General features: G+C 33.8%; 1 protein-coding gene across 6 annotated transcripts in view; it reads left to right on the forward strand.

Moving 5' to 3' along the window:
- The window catches only part of LRRIQ1 (leucine rich repeats and IQ motif containing 1), a 232753-nt gene that overhangs the window by 125161 nt on the left and 84888 nt on the right, over nucleotides 1-22704 (forward strand). For 5 of the 6 annotated variants that reach the window (XM_015431285.4, XM_015431286.4, XM_015431287.4 and 2 more), the window contains 3 exons: nucleotides 138-233; nucleotides 482-564; nucleotides 9796-9897. In XM_015431285.4, the coding sequence (XP_015286771.3) occupies nucleotides 138-233; nucleotides 482-564; nucleotides 9796-9897 (281 nt within the window). The remainder of the gene's footprint in view (nucleotides 1-137; nucleotides 234-481; nucleotides 565-9795; nucleotides 9898-22704) is intronic. The other variant, XM_074005920.1, reaches the window with a different exon arrangement.

Raw genomic sequence — 22704 nt, forward strand, 5'->3', positions numbered from 1 at the left:
ATTGCCTTTCAAGATAATGTTTTTTGCTAACTTAGATTTTGTTTCCAAGTTTGAGACAACATAAATAGCTTGTAGTTTTAAAAAGTGCTGATGTACTTACGTTGATTCAGTTAAAAGTGGTTTTTTTCTATTGCCAGATCAGAAAATAGAACTTCTTCCTGGACACCTGAATCAAAGACCAGTAGAAAGAGTTTGCTAAAATCTGAAAAAGAAAAAAGAATTTCAGAAGAATGGTATGTAGTCAATTTGACGCTAATAAATTAAAAAATTGAGAGACTGCTAAATGTCCAAGACAGATACTTTTCAAGATTTTAAGAATACTTACATCAGTTTTTAAGAAACTATCCATCTGATTAATTTAGTTTCTTAAATGGGAATTCACATTTATTTTAGTATGCTATACTGCATGTCTATATGTATATGCATATCTAAATATGATCCGGATATTTATTTTACTTTATTATATTTAATCTTTTAATAGGGGCTTTAAGGACATTTCTACTGCTCAGCAAATGTTGAAGAGGGCACAGAAAATGAAATCAAAGAAACTAAAGAAAAAAATAGGTGAGTAGTTAGTGCTCTTTGAATAATAACTGTGTATGCAAAATAGAAAATAATTCCTTTAAAATATATTTTATAAATTATGTTTAATAAGAAAGTAATGAATTCACAGATGACTATCTCTAAGATAATTACTCCAAAAAAATAAACTTAAGAGAAAATTATGCTATACCATTGAATGACTTATACTCTTAAACACTATTTTTACTTTTTTCACCTCTTTCTTATATACTTTGCTATTGATTGTTCTATCTATTGTGTACTCAGAATTATAAGTTGTTTTAAAACAGGTTCATTTTGGGAAACGCTGACTCTATAAAGAGTATCTGCTTCACTCCTTATTCTTTTGTGTGCTTTTACATTGCTTGATTATTCAATAAATTATACAAATTTATCAGTTCCGTGGATTTTAGCTATAAAGACTTCATTCACAACTTGGAATCTTGGAAAAGCAAAGTTTATATATTTTATGATTTTGTAGGACTTGGGAAATGTTTTAAAGCATATTTTATTCTATCCCACTTATGAATACTCTTTAAATCATTTGTTTTTCTTTGAATACCTCTAATTATTTTAGTATAATTACTTAATACATGGAGTCAGAGAAGAAATATCAGGATCTTATATGTTTAATTAAAACTATTTGAAATAATTGCATATAACTTTTTATTTATAACTAAATATTTACTCATTTAAATATAAGAACATGGTTATTTGTATTGGTTTTGCATTTCTTTTGTACATCAGTTTTTTTTTTAAGTTCTTATTGTTAGTAAGAAGTTTCCATAAAAGACCTGTTACTCATGAGCAGTGCAATAAATGTATACTTTTCCTATAGATCTAGCTTACGGAATCATATGAAAAAGTATTTCATAAAACTATTTTTATCTTTTTCTATTAATTATATTTTAATTATAATTCAGTACATTCTAAGACCCAGATATAAATATAAAATTTTAAAACAAGTAAATATTGCAAAAGTGCTTTTGATTTTCAAGGAATAACTGATATTTATTCGCGCATCACTTCACTTACTAGCCATTGATAAATTACTCGTGATTTATTTTTGTATTCAGAAGTGTTCAACTTGTGTATCTTATTGTTATATTATTCGTATCTTAATCTTTTACCTTTTTGTGATAACTTATTTTTATTGAGTAGTAATTTTTCCAGATTTAAAACATTAACATTTCAAGCGTTTTTAAAGAAAATACAAACACTGAGCTTTTTAATTTGTTTGTACCTCCCACACTTTCATTTTGTAAACTCCTATTAAGTTCATCAGGCTTCTCTGAACTGAATGCTATGTGGTGGTTTACCCAGTGAAATAGTAACTACAAACTCTTAACGATACTGAGGCTGTCAGTTCTCTCGATATTGAATCTAGTAGTGTAAATCAGGTAGTTTGATAAACTCTATTATTGCTTTGATCATCTTCAGCAGTATCAGAAACATTCTTTAAACAACATTTTGAGAATAATAACAATTTCTGAAACTCCTGGGGCAAGTTCAAATATCAGAGGTGGCTTAAGAACTGATTCAGCCAATATTCAATAAATAATTATGACATAGCTGTATTCAAGGAATTTTGCTAGGCCCACTTTTAAAAGTATTTGTAGCTTTTACAATAAATAGCCTCCAGTAGTGAAAGTAGAGGAAAAGCTTAGCTTGTCAGACTTGCCATACGATTCTGTCTTTGGAAAATATACAGGTCTTTCTTGCCAACTCTTTTAATTGAGGGTTGGGGGAGAGAACATTTTTGATAAAGCAGCATAGCAAGTGTTTTAGCAAAGAATTCAGCAAGGAATATATGCTAGTACATAAAAATCATTGTTTTAATGGCCATGACTAGAGATAATTATCAGGCAAAAATTAAACCTTTTTTTATCAGTCACAAGGGGGCATGGCAGGGTAACAAATGAAGGAGGATAACCAGACGTCCAACTTAATGACCACGTCTTTAACTTAACATTTTGGGTTAGGTTAAAATCCTAAATGGCAATTGTATAATATTTATGGAGATTATTACTCTAATAACATGATTATAATCCAAATTGCACTCTTATTACTGTGTAAGGTTTTGTATCTCTATGTATCACTTTTGTTTTGCTTTTTTAAATCAATATATTAATGAAACTAAACATTTTGTTTAAAACATGAATGCTGAAATGTAAAATTTACTGATAAGTTTTATATTCTCCTCACTTTTTTTCATTCTATTCTTTGTTCACAACAGATATACAGATTAGAAACATTAAAGGGAGGATTAATAGTGAAAAGGTTGAAAAAGAAAATCTGAGAGATTTTTTCTAATTATCACATTTTGTCTATCTTCTGTTCAGTTGATGATGTAGCACTTATTTCATTTTGTATCTGTGAACAAATTATTTAAGATTCTGTGCCTCAGGTTTTCTTCTTATAGAACAAAATATGTTTAATACTTTTTCCAGTTTTATAATTAAATCGATCTGTGATATACCATTAACTTACTTGCATATGTCTCAAATAATGACCATAATTTAAAATTTTTACTCACTAATGAGCTAAAACAATGTTTTAAATGTCTCAATTTGGTTAAACACTTAAAGATTTACTAGTAATTTTTATATATACTTGGAGATATATATCCTACATAGACAACTTGCCAACTTGAAATTTTTAAGCCACTAGAGGGCAACATCGTCTATAAAACTGCTGTGACACTAACTAGATCTATTGGGGTGGTGAGCATGGCAGGAGGGGTGTCAGAGAATAGGAATAATTATTGTAATAAATTATGTCAGAATAGGAACAATTAATGTAATAAATTATGTCCTAGTAATCCTCAAGGAAATGGAGCATAATTGCATGAAGTATGGTAGCTTTAGTTCAAATTTCTGCCACAGAAAACCTTAGAGCACTCAGTAGCAAGCACTTCATATTTTCTGTTTGTATTTTATACATATTTTTATCAGTTAAGGGATATGAGTCAAAATATTTTATTTATTTAAGATTATTTAATTTAAGAAAAATAAAATACAGCAAAAAAGCAGCGGGTCAATTAATTTAAGAAAGTAGAATGTAATGGAATCAGTTGCAGAGAGAGGGAAGAATACTTACGAGGAGGCTCATTAATGAAGAGGCAAGAAACTGAGGAAAGATGTGGTATGGACAGCTACTAGGGGAGACTTAGTATTGATGACTTCTATTGGTATAAGTGAGGCCATCTGATTAAAACCGGAGGAGGTTGGATAAGGAAGAGGAGGAATTGATTGGAAGCCACAGGGTAAAATCTAAAATTGTGAGGAGCTGTCATCACTTATACAGTTTATGTTTGGGTTATGGTGGTTGTTTTTCCTAGTGAGTAACTGCTTTTAAACTCTTGATTGGCATAAGCTTGAACCAATAATGACTGGTCTTGTGTTTCTGGGCTTTTTGTTTGTTTGTTTGTTTTTGCTGTTGCTTCACGCACAGAAGCAGTTTCAGAATTTGGTGATCTGTGTTGAAATTTAGCAGATATCCAGGGAAGTTTAGAATTCAGTCATGCAGTGAAGAAGATCCTGTGTAAGGTGAGAGTTACTGGTTTATTGAAAACATGCAGGATCAATAATCTCACAATACTGAGTGTAATTGGTAGCAAGACTGAGATGAGGTGGATGCAGAAAAGGAGTGGGTGTTTGGTTTTGATGTGGAGCACTCCTCAGAGTGCTCAGAGAGAATGGGGTCTGAGTATAGGGATTTTGGTGGAGAGTAGCTGGTAAGAGGTTTAAGGAACACAGGACGAATAAGTAACATGGATTTTCTGCCAGGAATTAAGCTAGCATTAAAAAAGACTAATGTTTTTCATGTCAAGTAAGCAATTCATGGGCTATAGCAAAACAATCAGGTTACAGAATGATAATAAATGTAACTAAAGAATGTTAAGGGGGAGGGACCAACAGGGAATAGTATAGACAAAATTCCACCAAAATGAAGTTTATTCAAGATTTATTTTGTTTACCACATTAATTTCCAGAAAGATTTTACAAGAATTTTGATCAGATGTTACTGTGTTATGCTCTCAACAACAAAAAATTAATAATAAAATTAATCTGAATATTAAGATCCTTGAGGGCTGTAACACCCTTGACATCTCAGACCTACTACCACCATGCCTAGCACCTGGTAGATATTCAATGAATGTCAATTGACTCAAAAAAAACTAGATAAAAGTCACTAATATACATTTTACAATATGTGTGTGCATTTTAGTCATGTAAATATATGCTTATATTTGGGCAAGTTTAAATTAGTAAATAGTACTCCTTATAAGATGATGAAATATTGCTAGTTATTCAAGCTTATTTTACAGCACTGCTATATTTGGCACCTGCAAAAAATAAGTAATAATAACCAGATATGTATGTAAGAAGAAAAATACTAAAATAAAACTGAGATAAATTAGAATTATAGAAATTAAAAGGTATTGTACAAGAAATTCAATAATATGGATACTCTAATGCTTAACTAAAATTATATTATTTTAATGAAATAATAAACTGTTAAGTATAGAGACACATGCATAATAGGGACATGGTTACTTACCTAGGGGTTTCTTGAAACAGTTTTGAACATCAATTTAATACCTATTTACCCAACACTGGGCAAGTCATTGCTGGGAGATACAAAGATTACGTTTAAAAGGCAACATAGATCTGCTGTTGATTATCACAGAGGGGTAGACTTAAGTGTACAAAACTGACTTTATAATGAATAAAAACGTGTCACAGGCTATAATGTTTACAATTGCCTTTTTTTTTTTTTAACTGGGTTGTGTTTTTAGTTATTTATTCATTTTTTTATTGAGATAAGAATACTGTCTTATTACCAGTGGTATTTTCAGGGACTATCAAAATCAAGTGATTTTTTTTTTTCTATCTAAAAGTACTATGTTTCTTATTTCTTATAATTATCCCTTTGCAATTTGAATTAATTCAAGATTAAATCCATTTATGCTGAGGCAATCAGAATGTTTTAAAACAAAAAGATATTGATAATGTAGCACTCTTTATTGCTCTTGGGGTATAAAATTATTTTGAGTAAATTGAGCTAGATAACCTTTCTAAATATTTTATACATATTAAATTATTTGACCTTGATAACAGTATGAGGAAAGTATGGTTGTTTTATTATTTGGCTGAGAAAATGCCAAAGAACTTATAAAATATCCACAGCTTCTGTTCAGTGCACTGTGTTGAATTAAATGGAGCCAATTATGGTTCTATGTATTTTTATATATTGCAGTAAATTTTAAGAAGAATGTAATTTTTTTTCTAAGAATATAAACTGGAAATATTTCATTGTTTATGTCGTAATCATGTCTATTAGCTGTTATTTGTTGAGAACCTACACTAATGTGTGCATGGGACTTGATGTTTTACACAAATGACCTCATTAATTTGTACAGTACTACTACTACTTCAAAGACAATATTACTTCTGTTGGACAGAGGAAGAGACAGAAAGTGAGAACAGTTTTTCCAGAATCATACAACTGGTAAAAGTTGGAACTGGGATCTAACCCAGGTCTGCTGAATTGTGATGTTGTCAGAAAATACATACATCAAATAAAAAGGCAAGAAGAGCAAGAGAGTAGAGAGATGGTTATAAGATACCAAACAGTTTGTAAGCCCATGGTAACGTCTTTCCTCATTGACTAATGATTCTTTCACATGTCATTTTTTTGTCAATGACTTAGACGATATATAATACTTATTTTATGAAATATATAAACACAGATTTTTATTATTCTTACTGATAGTTCATATTGAATTAATAAGAAACATTTAATAACTATAACACCTGAGATTACATATATTAATACTTATGAAATGTACCTAAACATTGTCCGACATTTTCCCTAATGTTGAGAAATACAATCATTGTGAAAATGTAAATCATACTTAGTAAAGACAAATTATTACTGGAAGACTAATGGAAATTGTCAGATGAGTAGATTGCAAAAATTTTCTCCCATTCTGTAGGTTGCCTGTTCACTCTGATGGTAGTGTCTTTTGCTGTGCAGAAGCTCTTTAGTTTAATGAGATCCCATTTGTCAATTTTGGCTTTTGCTGCCGTTGCTTTTGGTGTTTTAGACATGAAATCTTTGCCCATGCCTATGTCCTGAATGGTACTACCTAGGTTTTCCTCTAGGATTTTTATGGTATTAGGTCTAACATTTAAGTCTCTAATCCATCTTGAATTAATTTTCGTATAAGGAGTAAGGAAAGGATCCAGTTTCAGCTTTCTACTTATGGCTAGCCAATTTTCCCAGCACCATTTATTAAATAGGGAATCCTTTCCCCATTTCTTGTTTCTCTCAGGTTTGTCAAAGATCAAATGGCTGTAGATGTGTGGTATTATTTCTGAGGACTCTGTTCTGTTCCATTGGTCTATATCTCTGTTTTGGTACCAGTACCATGCTGTTTTGGTTACTGTAGCCTTGTAGTATAGTTTGAAGTCAGGTAGCGTGATGCCTCCAGCTTTGTTCTTTTGACTTAGGATTGTCTTGGAGATGCGGGCTCTTTTTTGGTTCCATATGAACTTTAAAGCAGTTTTTTCCAATTCTGTGAAGAAACTCATTGGTAGCTTGATGGGGATGGCATTGAATCTATAAATTACCTTGGGCAGTATGGCCATTTTCACAATATTGATTCTTCCTATCCATGAGCATGGTATGTTCTTCCATTTGTTTGTGTCCTCTTTTATTTCACTGAGCAGTGGTTTGTAGTTCTCCTTGAAGAGGTCCTTTACATCCCTTGTCAGTTGGATTCCTAGGTATTTGATTCTCTTTGAAGCAATTGTGAATGGAAGTTCATTCCTGATTTGGCTCTCTGTTTGTCTGTTACTGGTGTATAAGAATGCTTGTGATTTTTGCACATTAATTTTGTATCCTGAGACTTTGCTGAAGTTGCTTATCAGCTTAAGGAGATTTTGGGCTGAGACAATGGGGTTTTCTAAATATACAATCATGTCATCTGCAAACAGGGACAATTTGACTTCTTCTTTTCCTAACTGAATACCCTTGATTTCTTTCTCTTGCCTGATTGCCCTAGCCAGAACTTCCAACACTATGTTGAATAGGAGTGGTGAGAGAGGGCATCCCTGTCTTGTGCCAGTTTTCAAAGGGAATTTTTCCAGTTTTTGCCCATTCAGTATGATATTGTCTGTGGGTTTGTCATAAATAGCTCTTATTATTTTGAGGTACGTTCCATCAATACCGAATTTATTGAGCGTTTTTATCATGAAGGGCTGTTGAATTTTGTCAAAAGCCTTTTCTGCATCAATTGAGATAATCATGTGGTTCTTGTCTTTGGTTCTGTTTATATGCTGGATTATGTTTATTGATTTGCGAATGTTGAACCAGCCTTGCATCCCAGGGATGAAGCCCACTTGATCATGGTGGATAAGCTTTTTGATGTGTTGCTGAATCCGGTTTGCCAGTATTTTATTGAGGATTTTTGCATCGATGTTCATCAGGGATATTGGTCTAAAATTCTCTTTTTTTGTTGTGTCTCTGCCAGGCTTTGGTATCAGGATGATGTTGGCCTCATAAAATGAGTTAGGGAGGATTCCCTCTTTTTCTATTGATTGGAATAGTTTCAGAAGGAATGGTACCAACTCCTCTTTGTACCTCTGGTAGAATTCAGCTGGGAGAAAATTTTTGCAATCTACTCATCTGACAAAGGGCTAATATCCAGAACCTACAAAGAACTCAAACAAATTTACAAGAAAAAAACAAACAACCCCATCAAAAAGTGGGCAAAGGACATGAACAGACATTTCTCAAAAGAAGACATTCATACAGCCAACAGACACATGAAAAAATGCTCATCATCACTGGCCATCAGAGAAATGCAAATCAAAACCACAATGAGATACCATCTCACACCAGTTAGAATGGCAATCATTAAAAAGTCAGGAAACAACAGGTGCTGGAGAGGATGTGGAGAAATAGGAACACTTTTACACTGTTGGTGGGATTGTAAACTAGTTCAACCATTATGGAAAACAGTATGGCGATTCCTCAAGGATCTAGAACTAGATGTACCATATGACCCAGCCATCCCATTACTGGGTATATACCCAAAGGATTATAAATTATGCTGCTATAAAGACACATGCACACGTATGTTTATTGCAGCACTATTCACAATAGCAAAGACTTGGAATCAACCCAAATGTCCATCAGTGACAGATTGGATTAAGAAAATGTGGCACATATACACCATGGAATACTATGCAGCCATAAAAAAGGATGAGTTTGAGTCCTTTGTAGGGACTTGGATGCAGCTGGAATCCATCATTCTTAGCAAACTATCACAAGAACAGAAAACCAAACACCGCATGTTCTCACTCATAGGTGGGAACTGAACAATGAGATCACTCGGACTCAGGAAGGGGAACATCACACACCGGGGCCTATCATGGGGAGGGGGGAGGGGGGAGGGATTGCATTGGGAGTTATACCTGATGTAAATGACGAGTTGATGGGTGCAGCACAGCAACATGGCACAAGTATACATATGTAACAAACCTGCACGTTATGCACATGTACCCTACAAGTTAAAGTATAATAATAATAAATAAATTAAAAAAAAAAAAAAAAGAAATTGTCAGGTTGCTCATGCTGGAGAACAGCTATGCAAATACTATTTATTTTTTCTACTTTAGCATTTAATTAAAATATGTAATTTGGTATTTACAATGTTAAAAATCTTGTTTCTTAATTTAATATATCATGTATAGTCTACATTCGCAATCTGTTTTTTGTAATATAATAGATCTTGAATATTCTTGGCTTTGAATATAAGGGGAAAATTTATACATCTTTGTTATCTGAAAATACATTAGGGCAAAAGAGAAACCACTATTTTAGGTGTTAAATTAATGAAATAACCTTTCCTACCTGTTTCTTATTCCGTTAGTTGTCTTGCTTCCATCTTTTATATCCCAGCTCCCCATACTTTAGATGGAAAAGTAGAGTATTTCTGTTATTTAAGTATTGGCTATCTTTTTAATCAGATAACCAATAATATGTACATAGTTGACTACCTTTCCATGTTATGAAGCTTAATATAACATCATCATCAATTTCATAGAGCTTTGTAGAGTGGATATTATTTTTTTTAATACCACCATATAAGAAATATGTGGCCATTTAGAGAAGGCATTAACCAAAGATGAACTTTGCTCCCTTCCTGCTCATTTTGTCTAGATTCCACTGTGCGTCTATCCTTATTCAAAAACAATGAAAATAAAGTGTCTGTTCCAAAATCATCAAAGAAAGTACAGCCCAGAAGAGATGGTTACTTTGAAGGTATGGCTTAATAACAGATACATGGAGCGGTATAAAGATAAAGAAAGATTAAAAGAATTGTATTTACAATAAATTTTTATTTCTTAATGAATCATAAAGTATATATAAAAAGAATTATGAATAACATATACTTGAATAACTCAAAATATGGCTCTTAAAGCTGAAGTGCTAATTTAGTGTGCTGAAATATTGATATAGTAACTGAAAATTTATATCAATATTTACATAAATTTTAATTTTTTAAATTTATATATAAACATTTTATAATGCTGTATCATCAGTGACATTAATGTTATTTAAATTTTACGGTGACAGATATATTAACTTGTATCAGTGGAAGTGATCACATGTTGAAATGATATTCTGTTTACTGCCAACTTACATAAATTGTATTAAGCCCTATAGATTATACTCAGGAATTTAAAATATTTTACAATATTTGAAGTTTGCCCAACTCACTGTTGGGTGAAGGATTTGCACATCTAGGCAGTGATAGTTCTGATTATATCTCTGGTGTCAATATTCAGAACAAATATGAACTTAAATTATTAAACAGAAATATTCAAATGTAATAAAGCAGCAAGCATGATGCAAAACAGTGCAGCAAACATGACTTAAAATGTTTGCCATCTGCTTTCCTTTTAATACTAATGTTTTTTAGTTTTTATACTAAAATTTATACTAAATTTTTAGTATAAATTTTTATTTAATTTTACATTTTCATTTTAGTATATTTTTTCATAATTTAACCTGTATTTGGATAGCAATTTTAATAGAAAAGGAGAATCATATTTTAATGAAAAGGACCTATGAACATTTTCAATATTTTGTCTTCTATAAGATTTAAATAAATCTTAAAATTTAGGCATCTTCATAGCACGATTGAAAATGGAAACAATTTGATTTACATTTCTATTTTGTAATGTCTCAAACTAAAGAAAAGTTTGGTAACCCCCAAATTTATACCATCCTAGAAATGCCTACTGAAGTATGTAGGGGTAGAAGTCATGGAGTCTAGAATTTTCCTTAAAGTAGATAGCAATAGTCCAGGCGCGGTGGCTCACACCTGTAATCCCAGCACTTTGGGAGGCCGAGGGGGGCGGATCACGAGGTCAGGAGATCGAGACCATCTTGGCTAACACGGTGAAACCCGGTCTCTACTAAAAATACAAAAAAATTAGCCGGGCGTGGCGGTGGGTGCCTGTAGTCCCAGCTACTCGGGAGGCTGAGGCAGGGGAATGGCACAAACCTGGGAGGCGGAACTTGCAGTGAGCCAAGATCCAGCCACTGCACTCCAGCCTGGGTGACAGAGTGAGACTCCCTCTCAAACAACAGCAAAAAAATTAGATAGTAATAAAACCATATATAGAAAGATAAATAAAGCAAGTATGGGAAATTATTGAAATTGTTGGACAAATAGATGATGATAGTATGTAGGGGTTTCCTTTCCATTCTTCTTTTATATTAAATATTTTCCATAGTAAAACATTTAAAAATTTTGGTGCCCATTATCCATGTCAAAACACAATATTATTTCAACAAATATTTATGGATTAATATTTTAATAGAATTAAAATATGTTCCCAATTTAAAATAAGGCTGGGGTTTTAATCAGAGTATATTTCATTGTTACAGTCTTAACTCTACCATTTCAGTCTTTTTTGAAAAAATGTAGAAATTCTGCTAAAATCAGTAACAATTCTATAGATATTGTTTGTTAAATAGGAATGTTGTTACATTAGAAAAGAAATGCCTAGGAAGAAAGATGAGCAGGATGTTTTTGTCCTTTAATTTAACATATATCTCAGACTCATAAAGAGAAATCTATCCTAATAGGTTCTCTTGCATTCTATCTTGTTCTATTAAATGTGAAGCTACATTACCATCTAGAATAGTATAATATGTATGTATGATATGTTTATTGAATTGTGTACTGGTATAAAATATGCTAGAAATAGTTCAAAGGAGTGATAAAGTCAAAGTGGCCTATAGAATATAAAACATTTCCACGTAAGCTTTATGATGTGATGTTCTATGATTTTATTTTCTTTCCCCCATGTGAATTCTGTTTAGTTTGCTTTATTTTGGAACCAAGTAAAGTACATTTGGCATATCATTAATTTCACTGAATGAGTTTTATGTATTTACCAGATTTTCTAATGTACTATAGGTTTTGTTGTTGTTGTTGTTTGTTTAGGAATAGGCTTGGCAAAAACAGTTTTATATGGAAGATTTTTGTTAACAGTTAACATGTTTATTCTTGTCCCTTTTTTAAGGGGAAAAGAGTGAGGAAAAGTGAGGCAAAATCATTTGTTCATTGCTGGCCAAGTTGAACCCCATGTTGTCTTTAACTGCTACTCTGGAATTACTCACTTCAGAGAATCACAGATATTTCCTGATGCCACGGAGTGCAGCTTCCAATGAAATATCCCAACTAACCCCTACTGCCCAGTAGAGGGTGCCTCCTAATCCAATTCTTTTAAGATACAACTGTCTTATGATAAAATGCACCCCTTTTAAAAGTACAAAACAATGAACTCTTCTATATTTACAGTTACATAATTATCACCAAATCTGATTTTAGAACATTGGAAGATCTTTTATTCCCTAAGAAAAAAAAATCAAATAAAATTAGTGATTGGGCATCTGATGCCCCCCAGAAAAGTGAGGAAGATCAAAATTAAATTTTGCTGTAGGTTCGTATTTAATAATTCCATGTGGAACAGTATCTCAGCACAATGGTATGCCAGCACTGTCTTATAATTTCCTCGGTTTTGTTGAAATTGGATCATACTGTAGAATTGCTTAACTATTGCTTTCCAAAATCCACATTTATTTTAGTAACACTGTATAAATTTAAAAAAAAAAAACTAAATTACTTTCTATCTCCACTCTGCAATATTCACTATATGGGGTTTCCATGATTTTTCTTACAAATTTGATTTTTATTGTGGCTTTTTCTGAACATCCCCAGCAAAATCATTAGTAGCAAGAAAGCATGGTAGATATATCTCTGTTGGTCTATGATTAAAAGTATGCTTAAATTCAAGGAATAGTTGATAGTAAACATCAAATTATATTAAAATATAAGATAAAATACTATATCATTTTAACAGTCCACATTTTACAGGATGTCCTTCTATTTTTTCTATATTCATAAAATGTTGACCATTTTTGTCCAGCTACCAGATTTAGATATTTAACCTAATCAAGTCTGAGGAGCCTTTGACCACTCCTGTCCCCAGAGTCACCTCATTTATGTGCCATGTTCCTATGAGACAAGTCTGAGAGCCTGAACTCTTTGAAGATTTAACATTGGCTTATTTTATTTATTTGTTTATTTATATTTATTTTGAATCAGATGCCTGTCTTTGTTTATCTTTGTTATCAACCTGTAATACCTACTTGGGCTTCAATATCCTGTATTGTCTTAGAACTCAAAACCATTTGTTGGTTATTGCCTTGAAGATCTCCAGCCAAGTTTCTTTCTTTCTTTTTTTTTTTTTTTTCTGTTTTAATTGTTTAGTTTGGAGCTCTGACATCATTTATATTCATCACTTGCATAAGAGCAAGCATAGCTTAATGGACATTAGTGTAGATTCTGGAGTTAGTCCAACACAGTTTGAAGCTTGACTTTATCGTTTATTAGCTGTGTGACCTTGGGGAGGTTATTTAACTTCTCTGCTTCTCATTATTTTTCATCTATGAAATTAGAGGCGACCAATACTTAGGCATGGGGAGTATTGTGAGAAGATTTTATTTGTGAGAAGCTTGGAACACACCATCTAAGTACATATTAAGTGCTCAAAATATAATCATTAGCAATAGTCATTTTAAAAGTATGCCATTCCTTGTTGTCCTTGTTTACAATTAGTTGTCTTTATTCCATTTATCATTAAGTACTGTGCTGAGAGTTTTAATTACGTTCTCTGATTGAATACTTTAAGAAACTTTGAGAAAGGTATTATTATGATAACCTAATATTAAATATCAAATCTATTAGATTCTTAGTAAAGAGTGACCATTTTAAAAATAATTCCAACTTTTATTTTAGATTCAGGGGTAACATGGGCAGTTTTGTTAAGCTGGTATATTGTGTGTGACACTGAGGTTTGGGTTACAAATGATCCCATCACCCAAGTAAAGAGCATAGTAACAAACAGGTAGTTTTTCAGCCCTTGCTTTCCTCCCTCTCTCCCCACTCTAGCAGCTCCCGCGGTCTATTGTTTCTATCTTGGCATACATGTGTACCCAATGTTTAGCTCCCACTTACAAGTGAGAATATGCGGTATTTGGTTTTCTGTTCCTGCGTTAATTGGCTTAAGATAATGGCCTCCATGTTGCTGGAAAGGACATGATTTTATACTTTTTAATTAATTAATTTGTTTATTTATTTATTGAGATGGAGTCTTGCTCTGTCACGCAGGCTCTAGTGTAGTGATGCTATCTCGGCTCACTGCAACCTCTGCCTCCCCGGTTCAAGCAATTCTCCTGCCTCATCCTCCCGAGTAGCTGGCATTACAGGCGCACGCCACCACGCCCGCCTTATTTATTTCATATTTGAGTAGAGACGAGGTTTCACCGTGTTGCCCAGGTTGGTCTCAAACCCCTGAGCTCAGGCAATCCGCCTGCCTTGGCTTCCCAAAGTGCTAGGATTACAGGTGTGAGCCACGGCGCCCGGCCAATTTGATACATTTTTATGGCTTCATAGTATTCTGTGATGTATGTATTCCACATTTTCTTTATCCAATCCACTGTTGATGGGCACCCAGGTTGATTTCATGTCTTTGCTATTGTGACTAGTGCTGCGATGTACATACAAGTGCATGTCTTTTTGGTAGAATGATTTGTTTTCCTTTGGGTATATACCCAGTAATAGGATCGCTGTGTCGAATGGTAGTTCTGTTTTCAGTTGAGAAATCTCCCACATTTTGAATCACGTTTTGATTTTCCAATATATGAGAACCTCCCTACACAGCCTATATTTTTGCTTCATTATTCCTATTTTTATTTATACATAAATTAAGTCACTTTCCTGCCCTCATCTACTGGAACTTCTAAATTTGCTACTTCTAAAGTCAATGCCAAATTCAGACTTCTGGCTTTGGTCAGGGAAGGAAATCAGGCAAGCCAGGAAAAAAATTTAGTCTTGCCCAACAACCTCCTCAGGAATGCAGGTTTAGTCTTAGCTCCTCCATTGCCTAGGACAATTATACTTGATTTCAAGTCAGGTTTTCTTAATTCCCGGTCTGCTGCTGTCATCACTAACATGCTTCCTATTTGTTCTTTTATAAAATAGAAGATTTGCAGATAACTCATGGTTTTATAAACATATATTCAAATATTTTTGTATTAAATGTTTAAATATTGAATGTATTAAGAAACCTATAACTTCTATAATTTTTACTCCAGAGCATTTCTTTTGTGATGCTTTTTACTTTAGAATTATAAACATTTTCTCCTCCTGACTTCTCCTTTTTAATGCCAGCTTAGAGAACAGTTTATATTGTGTAGATTGCTTTAAAGTAGGTCTTGTATTTCCCTAGCTGTATATAGTACTTGCTAGTAGTGCCAATGACTAAGTATTAAGAGATGGCAGCATAAAATCACAGGGCATATGCAGGCAACAAAATACCTGAAGGCATCTCCGTAAGAAGAGATGCTTATAATTTTATTCCACTGAGCAAGATTCAATAATTAGTCAAAATTATCATGGATACAAAGATCAATAAAATGTAATTTATCAGTATGTCAGTCTCCAACAAACATTACATTTTGAATTACTGTTTTCCTACTAAGTTTTGAGCTCCATGTATTTCTTTTATACCCCTAGCCCTTAGCACGGTGCCTAATGTGTAATGGATGCTTAATAAATGTTTTTTGATGAATAAATGAAAAATACAAATGACCCTGGCATTAAACAGTTTTAAAATAGATGGAGTTGCAATATGCTTATATACTGTTTTTTAACATGCAGTTTTCTTTACCAAATTGGACTCATTGTTCTATGCAATCCAGAAAAATCTCTTCGTTTGGCTAATTTGTATTATCTCAGGCATTTAATTTTTTAGGAAGACTTTTCTGATTCTAGTTTAGAACACCACTCACTGTGTTTCTATAATATCCTGAATAAACTTTTGTATGCCATACGTATTATTAGTCAGGGTTCTCTAGAGGAACAGAACTAATAGGATAGATGTATATATAAAGGGAATTTATTAAAAAGTATTGACTAACACGATCACAAAGTGAAGCCCCACAATAGGCCGTCTGCAAGCTGAGGAGCAAGGAAGCCAGCCTGAGTCTCAAAACTTCAAAAGTAGGGAAGCCAACAGTGCAGTCTTCAGTCTTTTACTGAAGGCCCAAGTGCCCCTTGCAAACCACTGGTGTAAGTCCAAGAGTCCAAAAGCTGAAGAACTTGGAGCCCAATGATCTAGGGCAGGAGACATCCAGCACGGGAGAAAAATGAAGGCTGGAAGACTTAGCAAGTCTCTCTTCCATCTTTTCCTGCCTACTTAATACAAGCCAAGCTGGCAGCTGATTAGATGGTGCCCACCCAGGTTGAAGGTGGGCCTGCCTTTCCCTGTTTACTGACTCAAATGTTAATCTCCTTTGGCAACACCCTCACAGACACAACCAGGAACAATACTTTGCATTCTTCTATCCAATCAAGTTGAAACTCAGTATTAACCATCACGAGTCCATCCCTTCTCAACTTGAACCCATTCACATCTCCTGACATCACATGTAATCTTCAAATAAAGACAATAATAAGGGCATAATAATGCCTAACCTAACGCAGCTAGCATTCATACAATCAGAAGTGCACTAATCCTTAACCTAAATGCTATTACATAACGTTAACAACACTTAAATCCTGACGTGAAGTCATTAAATTTTATGGCACATGATAAAGGAAAAAGAAAGGAAATAAATATTTTCTTAGTACAAGTGTATACATGAACAAACGTGTTCTTAATAAAATAAGAAGAAAATACTCTTGACAATCACAGTCCTACTTCTAATACCCATCCCATTGCCTTCAGCAAGCACCTCAGCAGGTCATGGTTTTTCACCTGGAGGAGTGACCCAAACCTTCATTCCTGAAGGGGCTTGGCCGTTTGTAGTCCTGGCTGAAGTGGGTTCCTGTAGTTTCCTATTGACCTTAATCACAGGGCATGGTAATACTATGGGCCACCCTAAGGGATCTCCTGTCCCACGCATTCCCACGCATACTCTTCCTTACCTCCATCATAAAATAGTAGACTTCATCTTGATAGTCTGGGCCAATCACCCCATCTAACACTGCAACTGCCTTGTTAGCCTGTTGACTTAGAGGTAGGAGGAGCCCAAAATAGCCAGGTGGCAATATTAACTTCCAGTTTAATGAAATCATTGTTGTATCTCCTGGTGGCAGCATTCCTCCCTTTGGACCTAAGACCTCTAGGCCAACAGAATATAATGTCATAGGAACAGGAAGCAAAAATTTTGCTAGTGGGTCACTAGGGGTGATGGTGAGTGGTGCCACTTCTACTTCCGCCCCTTAATTCCCGGACCTGTGAATCCTGGCTATGGGAGGAACAGTACCACATGTTGGACACTGATTCAGGGCATACACAGCCTTCTGGAGAACTTTGCCCCTGGCCTGCAAAGTATTGTCACCTATTTTGTATTGCAATTGTGACTTTGAAAGGCCATTCCACCATTCTATCAATGGAGCTGCTTCGGGACGATGGGGAATATGGTAAGACCAGTGAATTCCATGAGGATGAGCCCACTGCCACACTTCTTTAACTATAAAGTGTGTGCCTTGGTCAGAGGCAATACTGTGATGAATACCATGGCAACAACACGTCATCAGTAGGGTAAAATTAACCTGTCTCTCAACACCACTCACTATATTTCAATAGTATCCTGAGGAAATTATTATATACCATATAATATAATAGCCTCCTTAGTGTTGCTTATCATTTATCATTTGTACAAGGCACTGTTCTAAGTACTTTTTCTCTACTAATTAATGACATTCTCACAAGCAACTTTTGATTTAGAAGACAAAACTTCATTCCTTTTGGAAAAGATAGTGTCAGTAGAAATCTGCCTGCATTTGCAAGGAATAAAGGATAAAGTAGCAAAATCTTTTAATCTGATTTTTGCATGATTTTTTTTTTAGTAGGGAGAGAGGAACATGGAGAAAGAGTCAGTAACAAAACTAAATAAAATTGAAATGTAAGTTGGAAACCCTTAGATAATTGAAGATCAGGAGCTATGTTTTTATTTTTTTAATGTAATATGATAGCTTTTGATATAATTAAGTATCTAAAATCTTTTCATGGCCTCCTGTTGTCCTTGGAATGAAAGCTGGGCTTGATATTAATTATCATGGCCTACGGGGCTATAATTGTCAAGCCCTCTTTCTTTTCCTCAAGTATGATAAGCACTTCATTATTTTGTAGCTTTTGTATTTCATCCTCTTTCTGCCTAAACAGTACCCTTAGCATTTTACACAAATGGCTGTCTTATTGTTTAGTTTCACATTTATCCAGTGTGAGAACCTGTCCCTGTAACACTATTTCACGTAGCCCTTTCCTCTCTTACCAGCTCCTCTCTCTCATAACACCTGTCATTTTGTGGCATTTATTTGCTATTGTCTCATTCATTAATTTAAACTGCTTACTTACTTATATATTGTGGCTCCAGCAATAGTATGGAAGGAGAGCCATGTCAGGATGGTTTATTCTTATATCCTCAGCACTTAGAGCAGTGCTAGTAGAATGTTGGCTCTCAATAAATATATGATTAAGAAAGAAAGTAAATGTATATGACATCTTATAATTAAAACTTCCTAAATATATTCTAGGCAGTATCACACCATTTAGTAATATAAGATTTGAAATAAATTTCAATTTTCCACAGAAAAAAAATCTGATTAGAGAATTTGGTCCACTGAAGCATAAAACAAACTATAATTTAAAAAAAAATTGTTTATCTCTGGATAAGGTAGATTCAGGGAATGGCAATCTAAGATCTGAGAGCAACCTATTCAACTATTTTTTTTATCCAAATCAGTTATAAATAGCTCGTATTTTTTGTATTTCCCCCTATTTCTGCTATAATTGAATATTTTTGTTCTATTCCAAAGTATGTATTTGTATGTGCATATAATATGTATATGTATATATACACACACACACATATTTACTTAAATGCTGATATGAAGTCAGTAAAACTTACATCATATAATAAAGAAAAAAGAAAATAAATAAAATGAAGATATTTTCTTAGTACAAGTGTATACATGCACAAACATGTTTTTAACAAAATAAGGATTCGTATATACTATGTATATATAAAATTATATATAAAAATTATATATACATAGTATATGCACATAGTATATGTATATATAATTTTCATATCCCAAGTATAAATATGTATAACATATATATTTATACATAGATACACTTTTTATACATATGTGTGTGTGTATATATATAGATGAGATATGTATATGGTTAAATTTTTAAATAGGAAGAGATTTCAGAGCTCTTAGAGTTTTTTGAAATCGACCTTGTGTAGCCTGTGTACTTTTTATTAAAAAATAAGAGTACTTCCACGTCTCATAATAGAGGACTATGTAATTCTGATGAACTGTACTTCAGAGAACAACTACAAAAACTGGAAAATTTTTGTTTTAAAAATTTCATTGAAGTCATTGGAGAACTAACAAGTAAGGAATTATAAATCAAGAAGGAAATCCAAAGAGCTGAGAAGCTGAGAAAAATTTTTGATGTTACTTGCCTAGGTCAACTGGAAATAGATTTTTCACTAGCTTTTTACCTGAAACAAAAGTAAATCATCTCCAAAAATAAATAATATAATTCTAGACTTGTTTTTATCTCCACAACTTTTCATATAAAATACCTGGCACACAGTGAAAAATAGACATGGAAAGAGATGAGACATTGTTATTGAACAAGAGATACAATAGACAATAGAAATAGAGTCAATGAGACTTTAGATAATGGAGATTTTAAAATAAATGTACTTAGTATCTTTGAGGATATAGAAGAAGAAATTGAGAATTTCAGTAGGATATTAAAGCTATAAAAATATCCAAATCAAAAGTTTATAACTTAAAACCATGACTGAACTTAAAAATTCAATGGATGGATTCAGCTACAGATTAATCAAAACTGAAGAGAGAATTAGTGAACTGAAACACATTTAGAATCCAATAAAGAGAAGTGTGAGGTAGTGGAGTACAAGTAACATTTGAAGAATTTATGGTTGAATATTTACGAAAAGTGAAGAAAAAGCTGAAGTTGTAAATGCAAGAAACTTAATGTGTGTAAAGAAAATATATACAATAAAAACCACATCTTGGCATATCATCATAAAATTGCTAAAACCGAAGGCAAAGACAGAAATTTTAATAAGAGCCACAGAAAAAGATACATTATCTTCAACGAAGCATCAGTAATAAAGCTAACTTCTTCAAAGGAACAATTAAAGCCACAAGATAATTGTTACGGACTGAGTTGTGTCCTTCAAAAATTTGTAGGTTGAAGCCTTCATGTCCAATTTGGCTGTATTTGGAGTTAGGGACTGAAAGAGGAAATAAAGATGAAATTCAGTCAGAAAGGTGGGTCCATAATCCAATAGAATGAATGTCCTTTTTAGAAGAGGAAGAGACACCAGGAGCGTGTGGGTACAGAGGCAAGCACATATAAAGAAAAGGTGGCCATCTGAAAGCCAAGGAGAGAAGCCTCTGAAGAAACCAGACCTTCCAGCACCTGGGTCTTGGACTTTTAACTTCCACAACTGTGAGCAATAAATTTCTGTTCTTTAAGCATCCCAGTCTTTGTGGTATTTTGTTATAGCAACCCAAGCTGACTAATGCAATAATGTAGTGGTAGCTTCAAAGTGCTAAAATAAAATATCTTCCACCACAAAAGTTTATATCTAACAAAACTTCCTCCTTCAGAAATGAAAGCAAAGCACTCATACCACCCACTTCCCCAATTGATGCTTTCCTGGACAGCCACAAAGAAGAAGAGTGAAGGCACCTGGGTTCCTGAGCCAAAGCTTCACAGAGAAAGTAGTAACTTTGGTGAAGTCCATGGCACCCCTTTGTCCCTTGGCCATTGTAAGAAACTTCTTTGTCATCTGTATCAGGTACCCATCTACCTCTCATAGGATACTTTCTATATTTCTGGAATAGCTGGAAATTCTATCAAAGTCTCAGAGAATTATAACAACATCTTGGAAAGTTTGTCAACCTTAAGAATATTTCCCTTTTATCTAAACTAGGCTACATGAAATAATGAAGTAACATTGGATTTCGACTGAGAAAGTCTTGTGTTAAATCTTGCATAGACACTCACTAGCTATGTACTCCATGTCCTGGTTTTCTCAATTGCAAAATCAGAATACTAGCCTTTACTTCTCATGATATTTTGAAAATTAAATGAGAATCTAATGGCTTCTGGATAAAAATGATGCAGCTGAAAACCTCCCTAAAATTTCTGTGGAGGATTTTTTAAGATATAGATGAGCAAATATGGGAATATTAGGAAAGGGCAACAGCAATAGAACTTTTTAGGCTAGAAAGTAAATAAGTGAGTAATAAAGAGAAAGCAAAAGCTTAAACCAGCAATGGGAAAATATGAGAACTGTCTCTATGTCAAAGGTTTGGGAATTGATGGAATTAGGCCCTCGTGATAATGAGATGAAGTGGGTATTAAAATAAATATATTGGCCGGGTGCAGCGGCTCACACCTGTAATCCCAGCACTTCATGAGGCCGGGGTGGGTGGATCATGAGCTCAAGAGATTGAGACCACCCTGGTGAACATGACGAAACCCCATTTCTACTAAAAATAAATAATAATAATTTAAAAATAGCTGACATGGTGGTGCACACCTGTAGTCCCAGCTACTCGGGAAGCTAAGGCAGGAGAATAGCTTGAACCCGGGAGGCAGAGGTTGCAGTGAGCTGAGTTCGTGCCACTGCACTCCAGCCTGGTGACAAAGCAAGACTCTGTTTCAAAAATAAACAAATAAATTAAATTAGATAAAATACATATATTTGTCTTACCTCAACAACATTTTTAACATTAATTCTGTTATAAAATTCTGTAAATTTAGCATTAATTTTAATTCTGTAAATACAGTCTCTGTGTTTGAGAATACCAGGGTTATTTGAGATTCTTGGTGTCTTGTTAAAACTAAGAGTAATTATAGGAAGCATATTAAATGCTAAGACCCTAGGCCATTCTTCTAATTAACTCCCAGAATGCTGATATATGTGTCCTGGTGAACTCATGCTCCCATAACAAAATACCATAGTCTGGGTGCCTTAGAGAACAGAAATTTCTTTCTCACAAATCTGCAGACTGGTAAGTCCAACGTCAAGGTTCTAGCTAATTCAATTCCTGCTGAGGGCTCTTGTCTTGGATTGTTGACAGCCACCTGCTTGCCATATCCTTACATGTGCATGCATGCACTCAGAAAGCTAGAGACTGCACAAGCAATCTCATACATACACAGGTACACACACACACACACACAGAGACAGACAGACGGGGGGGGGGAGAGAGAGAGAGAGAGAGAGAGAGAGAGAAAGTCTTTCTCTTCTTCTTCTTATAGGACCGGTAATCCCATCATGAGGGTCCCACCCTCATTTCCTAATTTAACCCTAATTACTTTCTTAAAGACCCCATTACAAATACGATCACATTGGGGGTTTGGGTTTCAATATATGAGTTTTGGGGGTACACAAATATTTAGACCATAGCACCATGCC

The sequence above is a fragment of the Macaca fascicularis genome, chromosome 11, assembly GCF_037993035.2.
Source record: "Macaca fascicularis isolate 582-1 chromosome 11, T2T-MFA8v1.1".
NCBI lineage: Eukaryota > Metazoa > Chordata > Mammalia > Primates > Cercopithecidae > Macaca > Macaca fascicularis.